Genomic DNA, 17,895 nt, shown 5'->3' on the forward strand with positions numbered 1-17,895 from the left:
GAAAGAAATAACAGAATTGGAAAAAGAACACCAGAGAATGGGTTCGAAAGAAAAGTACAAAAGTTTGGTAAACAAAATATTGAAATATAATATTTTACAAGCATGTAGAATAGAAAAAACTATTTTTGTCAAAACAGAAGTACTCTGAACTGGGAGAGAGAGCCCAAAGTTTTGAAATGGCAATTAAAGACAAAGGAGACATCAAGGATGATAAATGCAATTCAAAAAGAGCTGGACAAATTAATATATAATCAGAAAAAAATCAGTGTATTTTTAAAAAATACTATACAAAATTATATGAATCGGACTTCAGAGGGGACCTTTATACATTCTACACGGTCGTGTAGGAAGGTAAGACCATTCTGGCATGATATTGTTGAAACACTAACAAGAATAACCAGATTGACCCTCACATACGACCCAGACTTGTACCTTCGGGGCAACCTTATGGATGTGAGCAACAAATTGACTAAATTTCAAATCTTTTTTGTTAAGGTAGCCCTGGCTGTGGCAAAGAAATCTATAGCAATCACTTGGAAGTCCGACTTTCCCCGATTTGTTGCTTGATGGGCTGGGGAGACATGTAGTTGTATGGCCATGGAGAAAATCATTTATAAATTTTTAAAAAGACACTTTCATTAATCTATGGCAACCATGCTTAGATTATGTAGGGGTCTAATTGTAAACCTGACCCTTCAAGGAATGTAAAGACATAATATCCTGAAGAAAGAAATGAGAGCTCTGACAGTATGAAAGGTTATATTCTTATATTGGGGAGGGGAGAATGGGGGAAATTTTTGGTTTTTTTGTATATATGTAATATATGAAATGTATAACAGTTAGAGACTATGAATGTTTATGGAAAAAAAAATGAAAAACTAAAGTATTTTTTTTAAAAACAGATTCTCACCACCATTGCTGCTCGGTACTGGAAGCACAGCTTTCTCTCACTGAGACTCCTTGACAAAAATGTGGGTTGAGGGGAAGAGTAATTGGTGCATTGTGCAACATTTGGGAAACAAATAAAAGCAATTTGCAGGTTTGGCAGCATCTGTGACAAGAGAAATAGAGTTAACTTGTCAGATTGAGAAGTCGGTTACCTGAATTTTTTAAATTTAGTTTTAAAATTTGGACATCCAAGCTCTTCTGGCCCATGAGCTCATGCCACCCAATTAACCCTCAACCCCTGTATGTTTTGAAGGGTGGGAGGAAACTGGAGGACCCGGAGGAACCCCATGCAGACATGGGGAAAATGTCTAAATTACTTAGAGACAGCGCTGTGCTGACTGACTGTGCCAGTAGTCAGTTTTTATTTCTGATTTTTCAGAATCTGCATTCTGCTTGCTTTCTGCTTAAGAAAATACGTTTAATCCAATCCCTTTGAAGGTGTGTGAATTTAATAAATCACCTCATTGGATAATGGTAAACTTCAGAAGTATTTTTATCACACAGGAATGGAACAATTCTATTTTCTCCTCGTTTTAGTTTTCAGCCATCATTGATTTTCTCTAGAATGGGCTGGTCATGAACATTTTTTTTTCTGTCCATGGATTCTATCTAAATTATTGAGTGCTTACCAACATTTTGTTTTTGCTGTTGAAATGGCAATTGATATTCCTTGGAACTTTTCTCTGCCAGAGGTATGGTGGCTGTTATAATTCCCTTTGTGATTTAGAACTACAATATGTGAAAGGAAACACTGCAAGTTTGATAATCATGAAGAAAGAGCTTATCTAGGACAGCCTTTGGTTATTTAACCAAACGTCTGGGTTATAATCCTAAAGCAAGCAGGCCTCATCATGGAGCTGTGAGAGGAAGAAGAAATCAAGGGGAAAAACTTGACAACTCTCGCAAGTCTTGAGTCTTCAAATCTTCAGCTGTAGTAAGGTTTGGGCTTGTAAACACGTGCCCATTTTTTTTCCTGTTTTTCTTGCCCACTTTCCCTACCTCTGTCACTTCTTTCAGGCTTGCCAGATGAGAAGGGTCGAGTGCAAATTTTGAACATTCACACAGCGAGAATGCGAGAGCACAACCTGCTGAATACTGATGTGAATATTGTTGAGCTTGCTCAAGAAACTAAGAACTTCAGTGGGGCTGAGTTGGAGGGTCTAGTCCGAGCAGCTCAATCGACTGCAATGAATCGGCACATAAAGGTATGCAGAAGTATTTAGTAGCAGTTTTCTAAACTTAATATCTGTGCTTGAAAATTGAACATTTGCAACCTTTGGTTTGGTTTGTGGGTTTTTACTTAATTATCTCTCTTGAAAAATAGGGCATTTTTTTGACGTGAAACAAAACGAAGCCAAACAGTGAACTAAAAGATTGTTTAATGAAATCTTAGTGGTAATACCTGCATATCTGAAGTTATCAAATGACAACTGCATTTTTATTCTCTTGTCTCTCTTCCTTTCCCTCTCTAACCCCCCCCCCCCCCCACCTCCACTTAGATAAATCACTAGCAGGTTCACTTATGCATCAAAAAAATTGTTGGTGCTCTGTGGACAACTTTTGCTTCCTTTCTTTGAGAGTTGCATTCTTGAAGCAAATATCAAAGTTGCCATTAAAATAGATTGCCCATGCAAGAATACTATTAGTGCACAAAAGCTCCATTTTTTCACAGTTGTTTTCTATGATGTCCTTTCTACTTAATGAACTTTATACTTAATTCGATAATGGCATAAAATGTATTCTTGTTTTGTGTTTAAACTAAATTGTACTGGTGCTGATGTTCATTGTTGGTGTGGGAATGGGAACTTGCATTGTTTCATGGGTAACGTCTTTGGTGAGAGGATCCCACTGCTTTGAGACAATATCTCCGTGACTCCATTTCCTCAAACTGAGGGCATGAGGCAAAGCATTTCCAAAACTGGTTTAAATAGTTGCGCTTCCATCAAAGCTGTTGATTGACGGCCTACAGTGGCTTCTTGGTGTGTTGGCAACTATTTGTGCTGAAAGTCTACACTCCTGCTCTTATAACACAGAAATATCATCCTGCTTATCTTGCATTCCTGAACTTTAGTGAAATGCAACCTTTGCCCCATAAACTCAGTGGAGGTCTGACTGGCAGGTCGAAGTGATCAGTAATAGGTAGATCCAAAGGTGAACACGAAGATTGCAGAAAATACATTTATTTTCTCTCTCCTATACCTCATTGGTGTCATTTTTCTCCCATCAAGTGTGCTTCTGATTAGTAACCAGAAGCGGATACATGTAGGTGCTGGATTTGTTTCCTCCTTATCTAATCAGCATTAACCATGTCTGGATGTTTTCCTGAGAATGTAGATGCTGTCGATTAGAGTAGTTTCATTGTTTTGTTTGTTTTGGGTTTTTTTTTCTTGTCTGTTTTCTCTCTGCTTGCCCTGGGGACTCAACTTCCATCTTTCCTCTCCACCATCCAGCCCTTTCCTCTCAGTTCCCCAACTAGATCAAGTGTAATGTTACCCTGCTTTCACTCATTGTGGCTGAAATTGATCTCTGACCAATGTATGGCCAAAATCCAGCTGAGGCTGTGTTTGCCCGCCTTAAATTCGTTCTGTTGTATGCGCTAATGGTTGTTCCCTAACAAAACCACTCTACCCGCTTGCCTATTTTGCGGGTTGGTAAACATTCTTGACCCCCCCCCTGTTTTTTAACCTTGTGCTGGAAGGGCGTGGCATCATTTCTCCATTCTTCCTTGATACTCATACTGTACCTGCACCTCCAACCAAGTCCTTCTTTTCTCTGGACCTTGTGCCAAATTTGACTCTTCATTTGTGCAAGATTTCCATGCATGCATGGTTTGGTTATGGCTTTCTACATTCTCTCAGAAAGTTGTGTGTTCAAATCCCACATGAGACTTCAGTAAATCCCCAAAGTTGTGCTAAGTCCCATCCAGCAGTTATAATCAAGGTCAGTGTTTGTTGCATGTGAAGTTTTTTTTTGGATAATGCAATAAATTGTAGTTTGCCAATCAAGTGTATTTTTGAAGAAATCAAAAATCCCATGGGGCTCCTTTCTGGAGAGGAGCATGATGGTTCTCCTTGGAGTCATAGCCAATATTTACCTCAGTGCACGCATAATAACAAACTTGTCATTTATTTCATTGCTTTTATGGGCCTTGTGCTCAAGTAATGTTGGCACATTTCCTATATCAAAACCATTCTTTTGTTTGGGAAATATATCATCAGCTGTAAAAATCTTTTGAATGTCCAGTTTAAGGAATTTGCTAATTACAGTAGTTTCTTTTGAAACACTTAAATTAATGTTTCAGGCTGGTTGTTGCAAATTGAAGACTATTACCAAAACGAAAGGTTCAATAATTCCAGCCTATAAATAGAAAATAGAAAACCAGTTGCTTTGATCCTGAAAAGGCATTCAGATGAATTGACAGAAGTGCATTGTACTGGTCATTTATTAGGAATAAGTGAATAATTAGGCTCTCTAAATACTTTACACTTCAACAGTACCACAGAAGTACTAATTAGATCTCAGTAATGCATTTAATGTTGAAACGTTGGAGTTTAACGCCGGCAGAAAGTAATTGTCTTTATTTCCAAGACTTGCTTGTATTGGGTATCAGAGGTTTGTCTGAATGTGAATGGAATGAACAGAGGTTCGTAGCTGAAGGTGGTCAGAGGTGGATAGTTAGTGATGGTAATTAAGTACATTTTATTTTGTGATAAAGGGACAAACAGCAAACTCCCTTGCAATTGTCTTGAAGCATTGGGCTCCCGATGTAAGATGATAATGGAATCCTCATTGCAGCAATTTACTGAAGTAACAAAGGCTTGGTTATCTTCTCAGATTGCTTGAGGCAGAATTTCTCTGCTGGATTTGGCTCTTGTACCGACCTTGCAATTTTACCAGAATTTTAGGCAGATGCCTGCTGTTTGGTAAAGCATTTTGGCAGCAATTCGACTGACATCTTAAAATTTAAATCATCTTAAAATTGCAAGGTTTTTCCGCCAAAAACAAAAGGTGGATTCAGACAAAATGGGAAAGGATGGTAACGTTTAAGTCAAAGCTTCGGGGATTTTTAAAGAAAGGAGGCGTATCTGGTCTGCTGGAATTGGATGAACTGAGCATTCGGATGCACATCAGCTTTGATGCTCGCCAACTAATTGATTGATTCCTTGTTGTTGCAATACGTTAAAAAGTGCTGGTGACGCTCAACAGGCCATGCAACATCACTGGTATTTCTTTCTAATACTGATTGGAAAAGATATGAAGGTTATGTTTTGCTGCATCATCTCAATATTCTTTATAAAAAGTTAAATTTTAAAAATTTATTTAAATTAATTTGTACAGTTTTAAAATGCCTCTGATCAGATCAGTTCAGGTTTATTGTCACACGGATGAAGTTTCAGTGTGGATTTGTTTTATAAGCAGGTTATCTGGATATTCCATCTGTAGTGTAGAGTTTGATTTTTTTTAAATGTAGACAAACAGCGCAGTATCAGGCCCTTTCGGTCCACAAGCCTATGTTTGCCCAATTAACCCTGGTATATTTTGAAGGGTGGGAGGAAACCAGAGTCCACAGGGAAAACCCATGCAGACACAGGGAGAAGGTACAAAGTCCTTGCAGCACAGGATTCGAATCCAGGTCCTTATTGTTGGCGCTGTAATGGAATTGCGCTAACCACCACGCCTACTGTAGAGAGTGATCAGCTCGTACAGAGCAAGGGCAATATAATTTTGCCATTGTGAAGTTCATTCAAGAGTCTGATAACTTTTAAATGAAAGAAACTGTTTGTGAGCCTGGTGGTGCATGTTCTCGTGAATTTGAATGTGATGAAGTGATTAGCTTACTATGTTATCTGGTTCTTTCTTGAATAGTTTGTTGGAGGTTACTGTGCATACGAAGTCTTTCAGGAATGAAATCAGTCATTTGTTTAAAAATTGTTAGGAATTTACACCTCCATTGACCGCATCCGATTTAAAAGCGAAATAACGTGCCTTGAAATTAGATTAATTGCTTAATGTGCCTGCATGTTGCAATGAGTAATAAAACTTGATGCTTCATTTTTGGACAGTCCTATATTAATGGGCACTTTCTGAGTCAGTGCATTGTATCAAAAGGAATCTTCAACTGCTTGTTTGCCGATTAGCTGTAAAAATTTTCACTAAATGCCATATTGAGATATAATGGACATAGTTAGTGTAATGGTTAGCGCAACGCCTTTACATCGCCAGCGATCGTTACCAGGGTTAAATTCCCGCGCTGTCTGTAAGGAGTTTGTACTTTCTCCCTGTGTCTGCATGGATTTTCCCCAGGGGCTCTGGTTTCCTCCTACCGTTCATAATAGGTAAGCGGGTATAAGTTAATTGCAAACTCATGGGCCGAAATGGCCTGTTTCCATGTTGTATGTCAAAATTTAAATATTTGGTCAGTTTTCTAACTTTTATTCCATTTGCTGTTTCCCAACTTCCACCCTATCACTTCTTACCTGTTAGCCTGTGCTCCTCCCCTACCCCTTCCTTCCTCCCTCCTCTCCTCCTTCCCCCCTCCTCTCCTCCTTCCCAACCTTTTCATTCGGGCACCTACCTGTTTTTGCTTCCACCTGCTGAAGGGCACAGGCCTGAAACATTGATTACCCTTTATTTCCAATGGGTGCTGCATGACCTGAGTTTCTGCAGCACATTTGTACATTGCACTCAATTCCCAACATTTGCAGGCTTTCTTGTTTAATTTAATTTAAAAAAATTTTTTAGACATGCAGCACGGTACAGGCCATCGAGTCCGTGCCACCCAATTAACCTACACGCCCCCCCCACCCCCACCCCCGTACATTTTGAACAGTGGGAGGAAACCAGAACATTCAGGAAAAACCCACGCAGACGCGGGGAGAGCATACAAACTCCTTATTGACAGCGTGGGATTCGAACCCCAATTCCAATCACTGGTGCTGCAAAGGCACCACCAATTGTACTGTCCCACTCTGCTTCAACAATGTCGAGCTGACTGTCTTACTGATTACATCACAGAGCTAGAATTTAGACCTACCGATGTCTGTGATTCTCCTTGTGTTGAATTCCTGATTTCATGCTGCCTCTTGGGTTTGTTTACAAAATGGTATCTGAATGGGGAGTGGATTTGAGCAAATGACGGTCTCTTCATTCTGCTACCTCAGGCATAAAAATAATGCTGGAGAATCTCAGCAGGTCACACAGCATACTTTTAATTGCAAAGTTATAACCATCATTTTGTGCTTGAGCTCTTCATCAAGGTATGAGCAAAATATAGGCAGGTGCCTGATTAAAATATTGGGGGGGGGGGGAGATCAAAATAGGAGGAGCAAGAGGTAGTTAATGGAGGGAGACTCAACAGTAAATGGTGGAGGGGGGTGTGTGTGAGGAAATAGCTCTGTGAATGAGGTGGAAGTGGGTGGAAAGCTGGAAGAAAAGAGACAGGGATTGGGGAGGATCAGGGAGTGGTCTAGCAGAAGCTGGAGAACTACTACCTCAGGTCTCTTTGTTTAAATGTTCAGAATACGTTGCCCTACTATTTTTCCATTTTTGCACAATGCTTATCTAATTTTTGTTTGCTGTTGGTTGCATTTTTGTGGGTATCAAAGATGGAGAGTCGATGACCGCAATCATTTTAATAATATAAATAAAGCAAACATTTTATTTACACTACAAAATAGTGGTACAGTATATGATTCTTTGCCTGCAATCTTAACTGCTTCCTTATCTTTCCCAGGCTCAATCCTCATGCCCTGTTAGAAGCCCTTGGGCTATATCTTGAGGCATAATTTACCCTGTGGTATCTAAAGAGTCATATTAATGTAATTGAGATGTATTGCTTGATCATTCATCATGGGAAATCATTTACAAGACTAATTTTGCCGATCAATATCAATGCAAATGACTTCAATTTGAACAGCATAATTCCCTTTTTTTTTAATATAAGCTTGTGAGAAAAAGAGACATCCAGATCTTCCGAGAACAAATTCCATTTTTTTTTTGCGTGAACCCTTTTGCATTTCCACTCTTACTCTAAGATGCTCCCTTAAAGCCAACAACTTTGGACCAGGTTATTCGTCACCTCTCCTACTGGCGCCCTTGTCTGGCTTGGTGCCAGATCTTATCGGGTAAGGCTCCTGCAAAGTGTAATTTGAATTATAGTGTACAGTGTTCAGTCGTTTCTTCTGCTGACTCTCAGCTGATTGCAGTGGCTTGGAGTTTGAACCTTGTGATTCTCATTTGCTGACTGCTTAATCTTGGCCTCAGGTAGAAGAAAAGTCCTCAGTTTTAAAGCATGCAAAACTGCCTCTCCCCCTCCACCACCTCTGCTCCCCTTCCAATCCCTTGTTTCCTCGCACACCCTTGTTGCCCCCTGCACGCCCAAACAAGCACACTACTCCCCAAATCCTTCCTGTGGCCAAGAGGTTGAGGTGTTAAATATCAGTTTTAAAGTCATTTGCATGGACTGATGCTTTTTTTTGGGCAAATCTGCAGGCATTTCTCAATATGGATTAATCTTCTGCTGCTCAGCCTTCTGCACCATTGTTCTTGCAACCAGCCTGGACAAGGGCAGAGGGTGAAGTTGCATCAAATGCTTTGTGGTCCAGGACAAATTTGAAGTGTTCAGCAAAGTCTTTCTCTCTGTGTTTCATCCCTCTTATTTCGCTGCTAATTCTATGTGCATTGAATAATTAGTATTTCAAAGTTCATATTTGTTATCAAAGTACATCACTTGCAACCCCATAGATTATTTTTCCCACAGGCAAGGCAGATTACCACTCAAGAACATTACTCAAGAACATGTAAAGAAATGTAAACAAACTGCAATACAGAGAGAAAAATGGCCACTTGGGCTTTTTTTTGGATGCAAATAGTAGGTCTTTGCATTCACTGGAAATTGCAATTTTGAATTTAAAAAAAAACATCATTGCACATTTTTCTCCAACTGGTATGGTTAACTCATCTCTGACTGCTTCTGTACGTGATCCCAGTAATTACATTTTTTTTAAATTTGTTCAGTTTTTTAGGGGCACAAGAAGCAATAGATGCCAAACTCTGGACCGAAACATGAGCTGTATGAGAAACTTGTTAGGTCAAGAAGCATCTGTGAAGGAAATGGAGAGTTGATATTTTGGGCCCAGATCCTTCATCAAGACTGAATGTTGAGAGGGAAGATGGCCAGTTTAAAGAGGAAAGAAGGAGGAGGGGTGAGAGAGGTGCCAGTTTTGAGGAATGGGGGTGAGGACAATTTCATTAGAAGGGCAAGAGCACACTTACGGAGAATGGAGCTGCAATGGAAAAAAGCAAGAATGGCATGAGAGCACTGTGGAGTCCATTCAGGAACCTGATGGCTGTGGGAAAGAAACTGTCTTTAAGTCTGTTGGTGCATGATTTCACTCTTGTGCCTTCTTGACAATGTGTCTACTAGGGCTGCTTCCATGTAATTTAACTCTAATCCTATGCCATAGTTATTAGGATATGACACTTTTTAAAAGAATTGACAGAATAAATAGAATAGAGAGAAAGCACAACTTGATAAAGGGAACTGAAGGCGCAATCCTCAGTAAAGATCTACCTGATCTGGGAATCTGAAGAATTTCTTAAGGGTTGATGTGAGCTACTACCTACCAAGTTTCTTTCCAAAGGTTTTGAGTAGTACAGTTGCTGGTTCCATGTTGGACCGCGTACACCTATATAAACCAGATGGATTTGCTGAATGTCGCTGGCATCCTTGTACACAGATTAATGAAACGTACTTCAGAGCATAAATTCATTGACATGAATATAGCACCTGCTTTGTTTATTCATTCTTTGGCTTTGAGTTGTCTGTCAAGGCCAGCAATTTTGCTTATTTCTCATTGAGCCAGGGATGGTCAACTGAGTAACTTGCTGACTTGGAGAACAGTTTGGGAATTTAGTGGGACTGGAGACACAAAGGTCAGATAGGGGAAGTGCAGTGTATTTCATTCAAGAGAGGAAATTGTTAAATCAGGTGAGTTTTACACTGTTTAGCAACTTCCTGGACACCAGAGTGTATCTTAGTTTTAGACATTTTAAAACTGAGTTTAAATTCTTGAATTTAAATGATCTGAGGTCATTTTTTAAATTGTTAGCTCGAACCTCTGGTTTAACTTTCCTATAACAAGGTGATTGTGAAGAACTTCCTTTTCTGCAACTTGCAAAGGTAAGCTTTGAGCAAAACTAAGTACTCCAACGTAGAGTTGAATGAGAGAAGAACATTAAAACTCTAGCAAGTTTCTGACTGGTACACTAAGGAGCCAAGGACAGTGAAGTACTTCTGCAATGCAGGAGTCATTAGAATGTTTGTCCACTGTATTACTGGATGTGGCTGGCTAATTAATACAAGAGCAATCTGAAAGAGGAGGAGCTGTCTTTCCCATTGCATTGAAACTATTGCATATAAAGACAGAAATAGCAGGCTTACAATTGGAGGTTACTGTGGGATTCTGGTTATAGCACAAAATGTTTTAAAAAGAGGTCTTTGAAATTGTTCTGGCTGTTGAAGTTGGAGGTTAAATTTAAAGACAACTTCATGTACACTAGGGCAGTTACTTTTGAGCTGCTTCTTGTTTTCAAAGAACATAGAACAAAGACAGGTGAATTGAGTGTGGATTATTTGTGAAGCAGTCTGTGTTTGGTGATGCAGGTACAACACTGTTTGAAACACCAGGCTTGATGCCAGAGGGTACTGCTTTTTTGATGCTATAAAAGTGGTGTTACTTACAGCCCCAGGTATCTGTTGCACAACAATACATTAAGTGTCTTTTGTGTTCCTCCGATCTCCAGGGAGCTGTTATTGTGTATGTGGGCAGCTGTTTGAACCAATGTGAGTATGTTGGTCCCACGGGATCAGAGAGAAGTCTTGCTTCAGGCAGTTTAGTTCATGTACTACTGATGAAGTAATGGGGGTTTAAATGTCAGGTTATCCCAGGCAAGGTGATGGACTAACCTTCTGTGGATCCTTTTTGTTTCAATGTAGTTAAATATGTAAGGTAAAGAATTTGGGCCACCTGCAGGTGAATTCAATTGTACACTACCTTTTAATGAGACTCTAGTGAGATGGAGTTGAAAAAACTCAGACGCTGCAAGAACTCAGCCGGTCTCGCAGGGTCTATAGGAAGTAAAGATGTATAACCGACATTTTGAGCCTAAGCCCTTCCTCAAGATGTGAGCAAACGGCAGGCAAGGGGTCCATATTAAAAACACTGGTGAAAGGGGAAGAATGGGAGGGAAAGGAGTACAGACCCAACAGACAAGAGGTGTTAATTGGATACAAGGGGACAGGAGAGAAGAAAGGTGAGAATTGATGGCGGGGTTGGGTGGTAGTTTTTGGCTCTAAAGGGAAAGGAGACAAGGAAAAGATGGAGAAGTCGATGTTGATGCCATCGGGTTGGAGGGTGCACAGATGGAATAAGAGGTGTTATTCTTCCAATTTGTGCATGGTGTCAATCTGGCAGTGCATGTCAGCATGAGATTGAGATGGGTAATTGAAATGAGTTGCCACTGGGAGACCCACGTTATTGCAACAGACAGAGCCGAGGTTCTCAATGACGCGATCTCCCAGTCTGCGTTCAGTCGCTCCTATATAGAGGAGGCCACAACTGGAACACCGGAAGCAGTAGATGACCCCTGCAGATTCACAAATGGTGTTGCTTCACTTGGAAGGAGTGCTGAATGGTGGTGAGGGAGGAGGTGTGAGAGCAAGAGGAGCACTTGCTACTCCAGTTGTGACTGCAGTATCTGGCGTTTGTTGCTCGCATTTATGCATCATTTCAGATTTATTGTCAGAGTACCTGCATGACAGCACATTCAACCCTGAGATTCCTCTTACTTGCAGGTGTGATAGACTTACCACTGATTGGTAGTGCAAAAGAACTACGCAGCGTAAACATGTTAACAAACAAAGACAAAGAACTGTATTTTTGGTATTAACTGTAGCAGAAATTTGATTCTCTGTTTCCATAAGTACTTTGATTCGTCAAGTAAAAATTTGGTCATGGAGCTCTCTGGTTTTAATATTGGTCCAAGGTTAGCTCAGGATAGAAAGTGAAACCATGTCTCTTGGGATTAGGGGAGAGGTCTTTGCTTCAACTATGTTGTGAATCCACCTGCAAAAGATAGTCGTGGCCTTTTTTTCCACACCTCCCCATTCTCTCTTCAGAGCCCATCACTTTTACATTGTCATTCTTTACTGGATGATATTTACTGAAGTGTGTAATTCTGGAGAGCATTAGTTTAAGCTGGTTCTAGAAATTTGAGGAAACTTTGTGCTGACATCTCTGTGCAGATTTCAGAGTAGGTGCACATGAGAGGCGTCTAATTTTGATAGAGGCATTGAACCTTGAGATGTTGAATTATTCACAGTAATAAGGCAACTCTGGTTTTTATTCAGAACCTTTAACTCATGAAACATTCAAAGATACTTCACAGCAGCAAAATCATGAAGTGTGGCAGATGCGAACAAAATGTGAATTGACTTTTAAGGAACATCTAAAAGGTTTTGGTAATGGTGAAGTGAAATATCAGAACAAATGCACAGACTCATTCAGCACCAGGTGCAGACAGCATGGTAGAATTAAACATTATGTACAATAGGTACCGTGCATCTTGGCGCCTCACAGTTTGGCGGGCAGCAGCCTCCTTTGAAGAAGACCGCAGAGCCCACCTCACTGACAAAAGGCAAAGGAGGAAAAACCCAACACCCAACCCCAACCAACCAATTTTCCCTTGCAACCGCTGCAATCGTGTCTGCCTGTCCCGCATCGGACTGGTCAGCCACAAACGAGCCTGCAGCTGACGTGGACTTTTTACCCCCTCCATAAATCTTCGTCCGCGAAGCCAAGCCAAAGAAGACAATAGGTCTACTCAGTTTAGAATAGAAAATTCCACTGTAAATTGAAAAGTTTTTCACTCATAATATTCAAACCCTTAAAGGGTAAAATTGAGTTACAATATGTTGTTTACTTCACCTTCTATAATTAGGCTGCAAGCAAAGTTGAAGTGGACATGGAGAAAGCTGAGAGACTGCAAGTCACAAGGGGAGATTTCTTAAACTCTCTGGAGAATGACATTAAACCTGTAAGTATCTGTCCTAAAGAGCGGTACAGTTTCAGGCCTCTGGATGGGATGAGCATTTGGAGGCACTGATTTAGCTCACAATTTAAGAGTTATGCTTACTATCTGCTTTTAAACATCTATGCATGAATTGTGTCCGATAGAATTGGCTGAAATCTGGTTGGGTTTTGTTTTATTAATTGTCATGTTCTCTTGAGGAAAATATTTCATGCAACAGTTGGTGAAATTTTTTACTTAAATTGAACAAGAAAGGTGTGATTTCATTGGCACCTCACGTGGTGGGATGGCAATATGTGTTGATGAATACCAAGTACATCTCTGGTGATGGCTACCCTCAGTTGGCAAGCAAAAACATTTTGAAAGTTCAAAAAGCTACTTCAAACTTTATAAGATCTTAAATGTCATCGGTAACTTCATGCTTAATCCTACACAAATCATGTTATAAACCTTAAGGAAGATTCTTGGATAGGTACATAGATGTAAATAAAAATAGAGTTATGGGTATATGGTAGGGAAGGCTTAGATTGTTGTGGCGTAAGAACATCGTGGGCCTGAGGGGCCTGTTTTGTGCTGTTCTATGAAGATGTTCCACTGTGATAAGGCAGTATGGCTCAATGTTAAAAGCTGAGGCAGAATTGCTGACCCTTTTCTCATAATTTTATTTAGCTTCTGATTCGATCTTTTTGAGATGGAAGCACTATTTCTTTCCAGTACCTACTATCTGAGTTCCTTGTGTTATGTTAGCGTACTTCTCAACACCAAATTGGCAGACCTCCTCTTGAGTTTTGAGCTACCTGCTCATTTAACCTCCCTTTAAGTGACAATGTGCAATAAGCTTAGGGGAGACATTAGGATATGTGTTTTTTTTTTTAACAGAGTTGTGGGTGCCTGGAATGCAATGCCAGGGATGGGGGTGGAGGCTGGAGCAATAGGGGCATTTAAGAGAATCTAAGGTACATGGTTGAAAGAAAAATAGAGGATTATGAGGTAGGGAGGTTTTCATTTTTTGGTATATATATATATATATGGGGGGTTGGTGCAGCATTGTGGATGTAGGGCCTGTACTGTGCTGTAATGCTCACTGATTAAGTGGAGTCTCAAATGTGCTTGTACAGATCCTCATGCAACAAGCTAGCTGAGATGTTCAATGTTCCATCCCTTAACAATGAATATGAATTACAGTTTGATAATGGTAAATTGCATAAAATAATAATGAATGAGATGAAATTTCCAGATTTGCAGGTGTGATTTTATTTATTTTTTTCTCCCTACGTTTTTCATAGGCTTTTGGCATAAACCAGGAGGATTACGACAGCTACATCATGAACGGAATCTTTGTATGGGGCGATCCAGTCACACGGGCACTTGATGATGGAGAGTTGCTCGTCCAGCAAACTAAGAACAGTGACCGTACTCCACTTGTTAGTGTCCTTTTGGAAGGTAAACCAACCTCCCTGACACAAGCACCAAGTCAGGGCAAAATCGTATGAGTGTTTGCCCAGTTTCTTTGAAGATTAGTTCATGTGCTAGTTATGGTCATTCCTGGGTTGTGGAAACCAAACCAAATGCAGGCATGAGTTGAAAAGATCAGAAGATATGAACCCAAAATCTGGCTAACATTTTGAGTGTTGTGCAAGTTCTTGGGTAGGAGGCATTGAAACAATATAAAATTGGGCAGATTGTCAATTCTAAGAAAGTTTGCAACCATACCATTTTGCCAATGTGGAGGTATCAATTATATCTTGGAAAGTGCTCATTTTAGGAGGTAGAGGAAACATGGGATCTTACTGTGCTTCATAAATCAAACCAAGAACCAGGGTTTATTCCACGAGAGAGAGAGAACTGGAAAATAGGAAGTGAAACTAAGTCTGTATTGGGGCTTGGTTTGGCCACACGAGACTGTTTGACTCTTGGTTTGGCCATAAGGCATAGGTGCGGAAAGAGTTTTCAGCTCATCGAGTCTTCCCCGTCTTCGAATCATGAGCTGATCCATTTTTCCCACTCATCCCCACTGCCTCGCCTTCACCCAATGACCTTTGATGCCCTGGCTACTCAAGAGCCTATCTATCTCTGCCTTAAATACACCAATGACCTGGCCTCCACCAACGCCTGTAGCAACAAATTCCACAAATCTACCACCCTCTGGCTGAAGAAATTCCTCCACCTCTGTTCTAAGTAGATACCCTTCAATCCTGAAGTTGTACCCTCTTGCTCTCGCCTCTTCCACCATGGGGAACAACCTTTCTGCATTTGCTCTGTCCATGCCTTTCAACATTAAGGTATTGGTTACCAAATGAAGCCAATAAACAACATCCAGGGAAGAATTATAATGAGACAGAAGGAAGACAATTCAGCCCATCATATTCATGTAGTCTCCCAACAAAGCAATCTTGTATGTCGCTTTCCTCACTTCATTTCTCTGTAGCCTTGCAAGGTTGTCTCTCACATGCCCATCAATTCCTATTGATTTTTTTTTGCCACTTGCAAGAATAAGTTAAATCAGTAACTAACCAACCTTTGAGATTTAAGAGTACACAGGACCACCCAGGTACAGGGAGGACGTGAAAACTCCACTCGGACAGCAGGCAAGGTCAAAATCAAATCTGCATCACAGGTGCTGTGAGGCAGCAGTATGAGCCGTTGGACCACTACGGTACTTCATGAGCCGTTGGACCACTACGGTACTTCATGAGCCGTTGGACCACTACGGTACTTCATGAGCCGTTGGACCACTACGGTACTTCATGAGCCGTTGGACCACTACGGTACTTCATGAGCCGTTGGACCACTACGGTACTTCATGAGCCGTTGGACCACTACGGTACTTCATGAGCCGTTGGACCACTACGGTACTTCATGAGCCGTTGGACCACTACGGTACTTCATGTCATGGATGCGTCTGAGTCTCCTTTATCATTTGACAAGAATGCTGAGGCGTGACCAATTAGAGTTCCTTAAAATAGGTTTTGATAGAGTAAAATGCAAATACTTTCGTCTGCGAGGAAGAACGTAAATAGTGGCCATTAACATTGGGTAGTCAAAGAACAATCTGACGGGAGTTTAGAAGAAACTTCTTTGCTCCAAGAAGGTCAAGATTTTTATCAGTGGCGCAACATGTGAATTAGAAGGAATAACCCCTTCAGCCTATTCCACAAGATCACAGCAACTGTGACTATAACCTCAACTCCACATTCCTGCCTGTCTCTGAGAATTGATCACCCTCTTGCTTTCCCATTAAATATATTCCAACACACTGCTTCTACTGCCTTTTTGAGTGTAACAGTTTCAAAGGCTCATGACCTTTGGAGAAAAGATTTTACCTAATCTAAAATCGGCAACTCTTTTATCAATTTCTCTATTTCTGGAAGCTAAAGCATCAATACATTTTGCAGGAGGGAGGACAAGGAAATGAGCGAGCAAGCAATAGAGTTAGATCGGAAGGACTGGGTGAACCCACACTAGTGCATTGGCTGGTTGGAGCATGTATCCATTTCTGCACTGGATCTCCTGTGTAATCTCCCATGAGATCATGGGACAGTTACAGGGAAGAGGAGTGGATTCCTATCAAATTAATATTGATGACTCATCACAAAATGACAGGTGATCTAGTCAAGTGTGTAAAACCTTCCTGGGTTTAAATTGACTACCATGTTTCATATGTTACAGTGAATTCACAAGTACCACTAATTGTAAAAGCAGTTTGGAAAGTCCTGAAATCGTGGGAGGTGGTACGCAATGCAGTTGTTTTTTCCCTCTGTAATTTGAGAAATTAGTGTGCTGGAACTTACAGAACTGGAGGAGTTGAGGAAAATTCTGCCATCCAATCATGTTATTTTCCACTAAAGATCCTTAAACTTTTCTAATCTTACAAGAGTAGATGATCTCAAGTCATTTCTGACTGGTGTTTAAAAGTATCTGCTGATTCAAGATGAACTAAAATTAGTGTATGTACTTGTCTTTTCTTGTCCAAACTGGAATGTGTTCTGGCTAAAATTCAGAGTATTTAATTCAAATAAAAGTACATATTTACTTCCTGTTGGATGAGTTATTTTACCATTGTGGACAGCAGCTGGAGAATCCAGACGTGCCACGCTGACCCACTGCCTTGCTAGTGGATTGATCAGCAATTTTCAAACAAGAAATCACATGACTTCTGACAGGAGAGAAAATGTACATTGTGAATACAAGATATTGCAGTTTTGTGGGATAGACTGGATGAAGCAGTGGGTTGAAATTGTCTTGCCCTTGTGATATGTTTGTTTCACCTAGTTATATTTTCCTGCAGGATAAAGAATCTCAGGGTTGCATGTTATATTATGTATGTACTCTGATAATAAATCTGAAATCTGATGTATGTAAAATGAAAGCCTGTCCCTTGTCTCACTATTGCAAAAGATGAGCCATAATCTCCTGGCTGCAGAGCCGTTCAGTGATCATGCGGCAGTGACCATCTATCCATTATTGATTAATTTCTGTGGAAAACACAAGTCGCTCAGGCAGTGGTTTGCACAGTGGTGTCCTATGGATCCTGTGGGAGATGAAGGCAATGGATCCTGTAGAATGGTTCCTCAAGCAAACTGAAATTCATTTGGAAGAATACCTCAATGCCAGAATTCTCAAATAAGCCCCTGCATGTTGCCCGAGAAGTGGTTGTGATTCTACCCCCTCAACAAGGACTCCATAGAACAGTGCATCACAGAAACAGGCCCTTGACTGTGCCAAACTATTTTTCTGCCATCTCACTGACCTGCATCCAGTCCATAGCCCTCCATATCCCTCCCATCCATTCACCTGTGGGGAAGTTCCAAAGCCTTCTGGACACTGAGGAATTGGGTCCTGTGGAACAACCCCTTG

The 17,895-nt window shown here is 40.6% G+C and overlaps 1 protein-coding gene across 1 annotated transcript in view; it reads left to right on the forward strand.

Moving 5' to 3' along the window:
* The window catches only part of LOC138746717 (vesicle-fusing ATPase-like), a 119,897-nt gene that overhangs the window by 29,414 nt on the left and 72,588 nt on the right, over nt 1–17,895 (forward strand). Inside the window, exons 9-11 of the mRNA XM_069905043.1 lie at nt 1,966–2,153; nt 12,949–13,044; nt 14,325–14,481. Coding sequence (XP_069761144.1) covers nt 1,966–2,153; nt 12,949–13,044; nt 14,325–14,481 — 441 coding nt within the window. The remainder of the gene's footprint in view (nt 1–1,965; nt 2,154–12,948; nt 13,045–14,324; nt 14,482–17,895) is intronic.

This window comes from Narcine bancroftii, chromosome 12, assembly GCF_036971445.1.
Source record: "Narcine bancroftii isolate sNarBan1 chromosome 12, sNarBan1.hap1, whole genome shotgun sequence".
NCBI lineage: Eukaryota > Metazoa > Chordata > Chondrichthyes > Torpediniformes > Narcinidae > Narcine > Narcine bancroftii.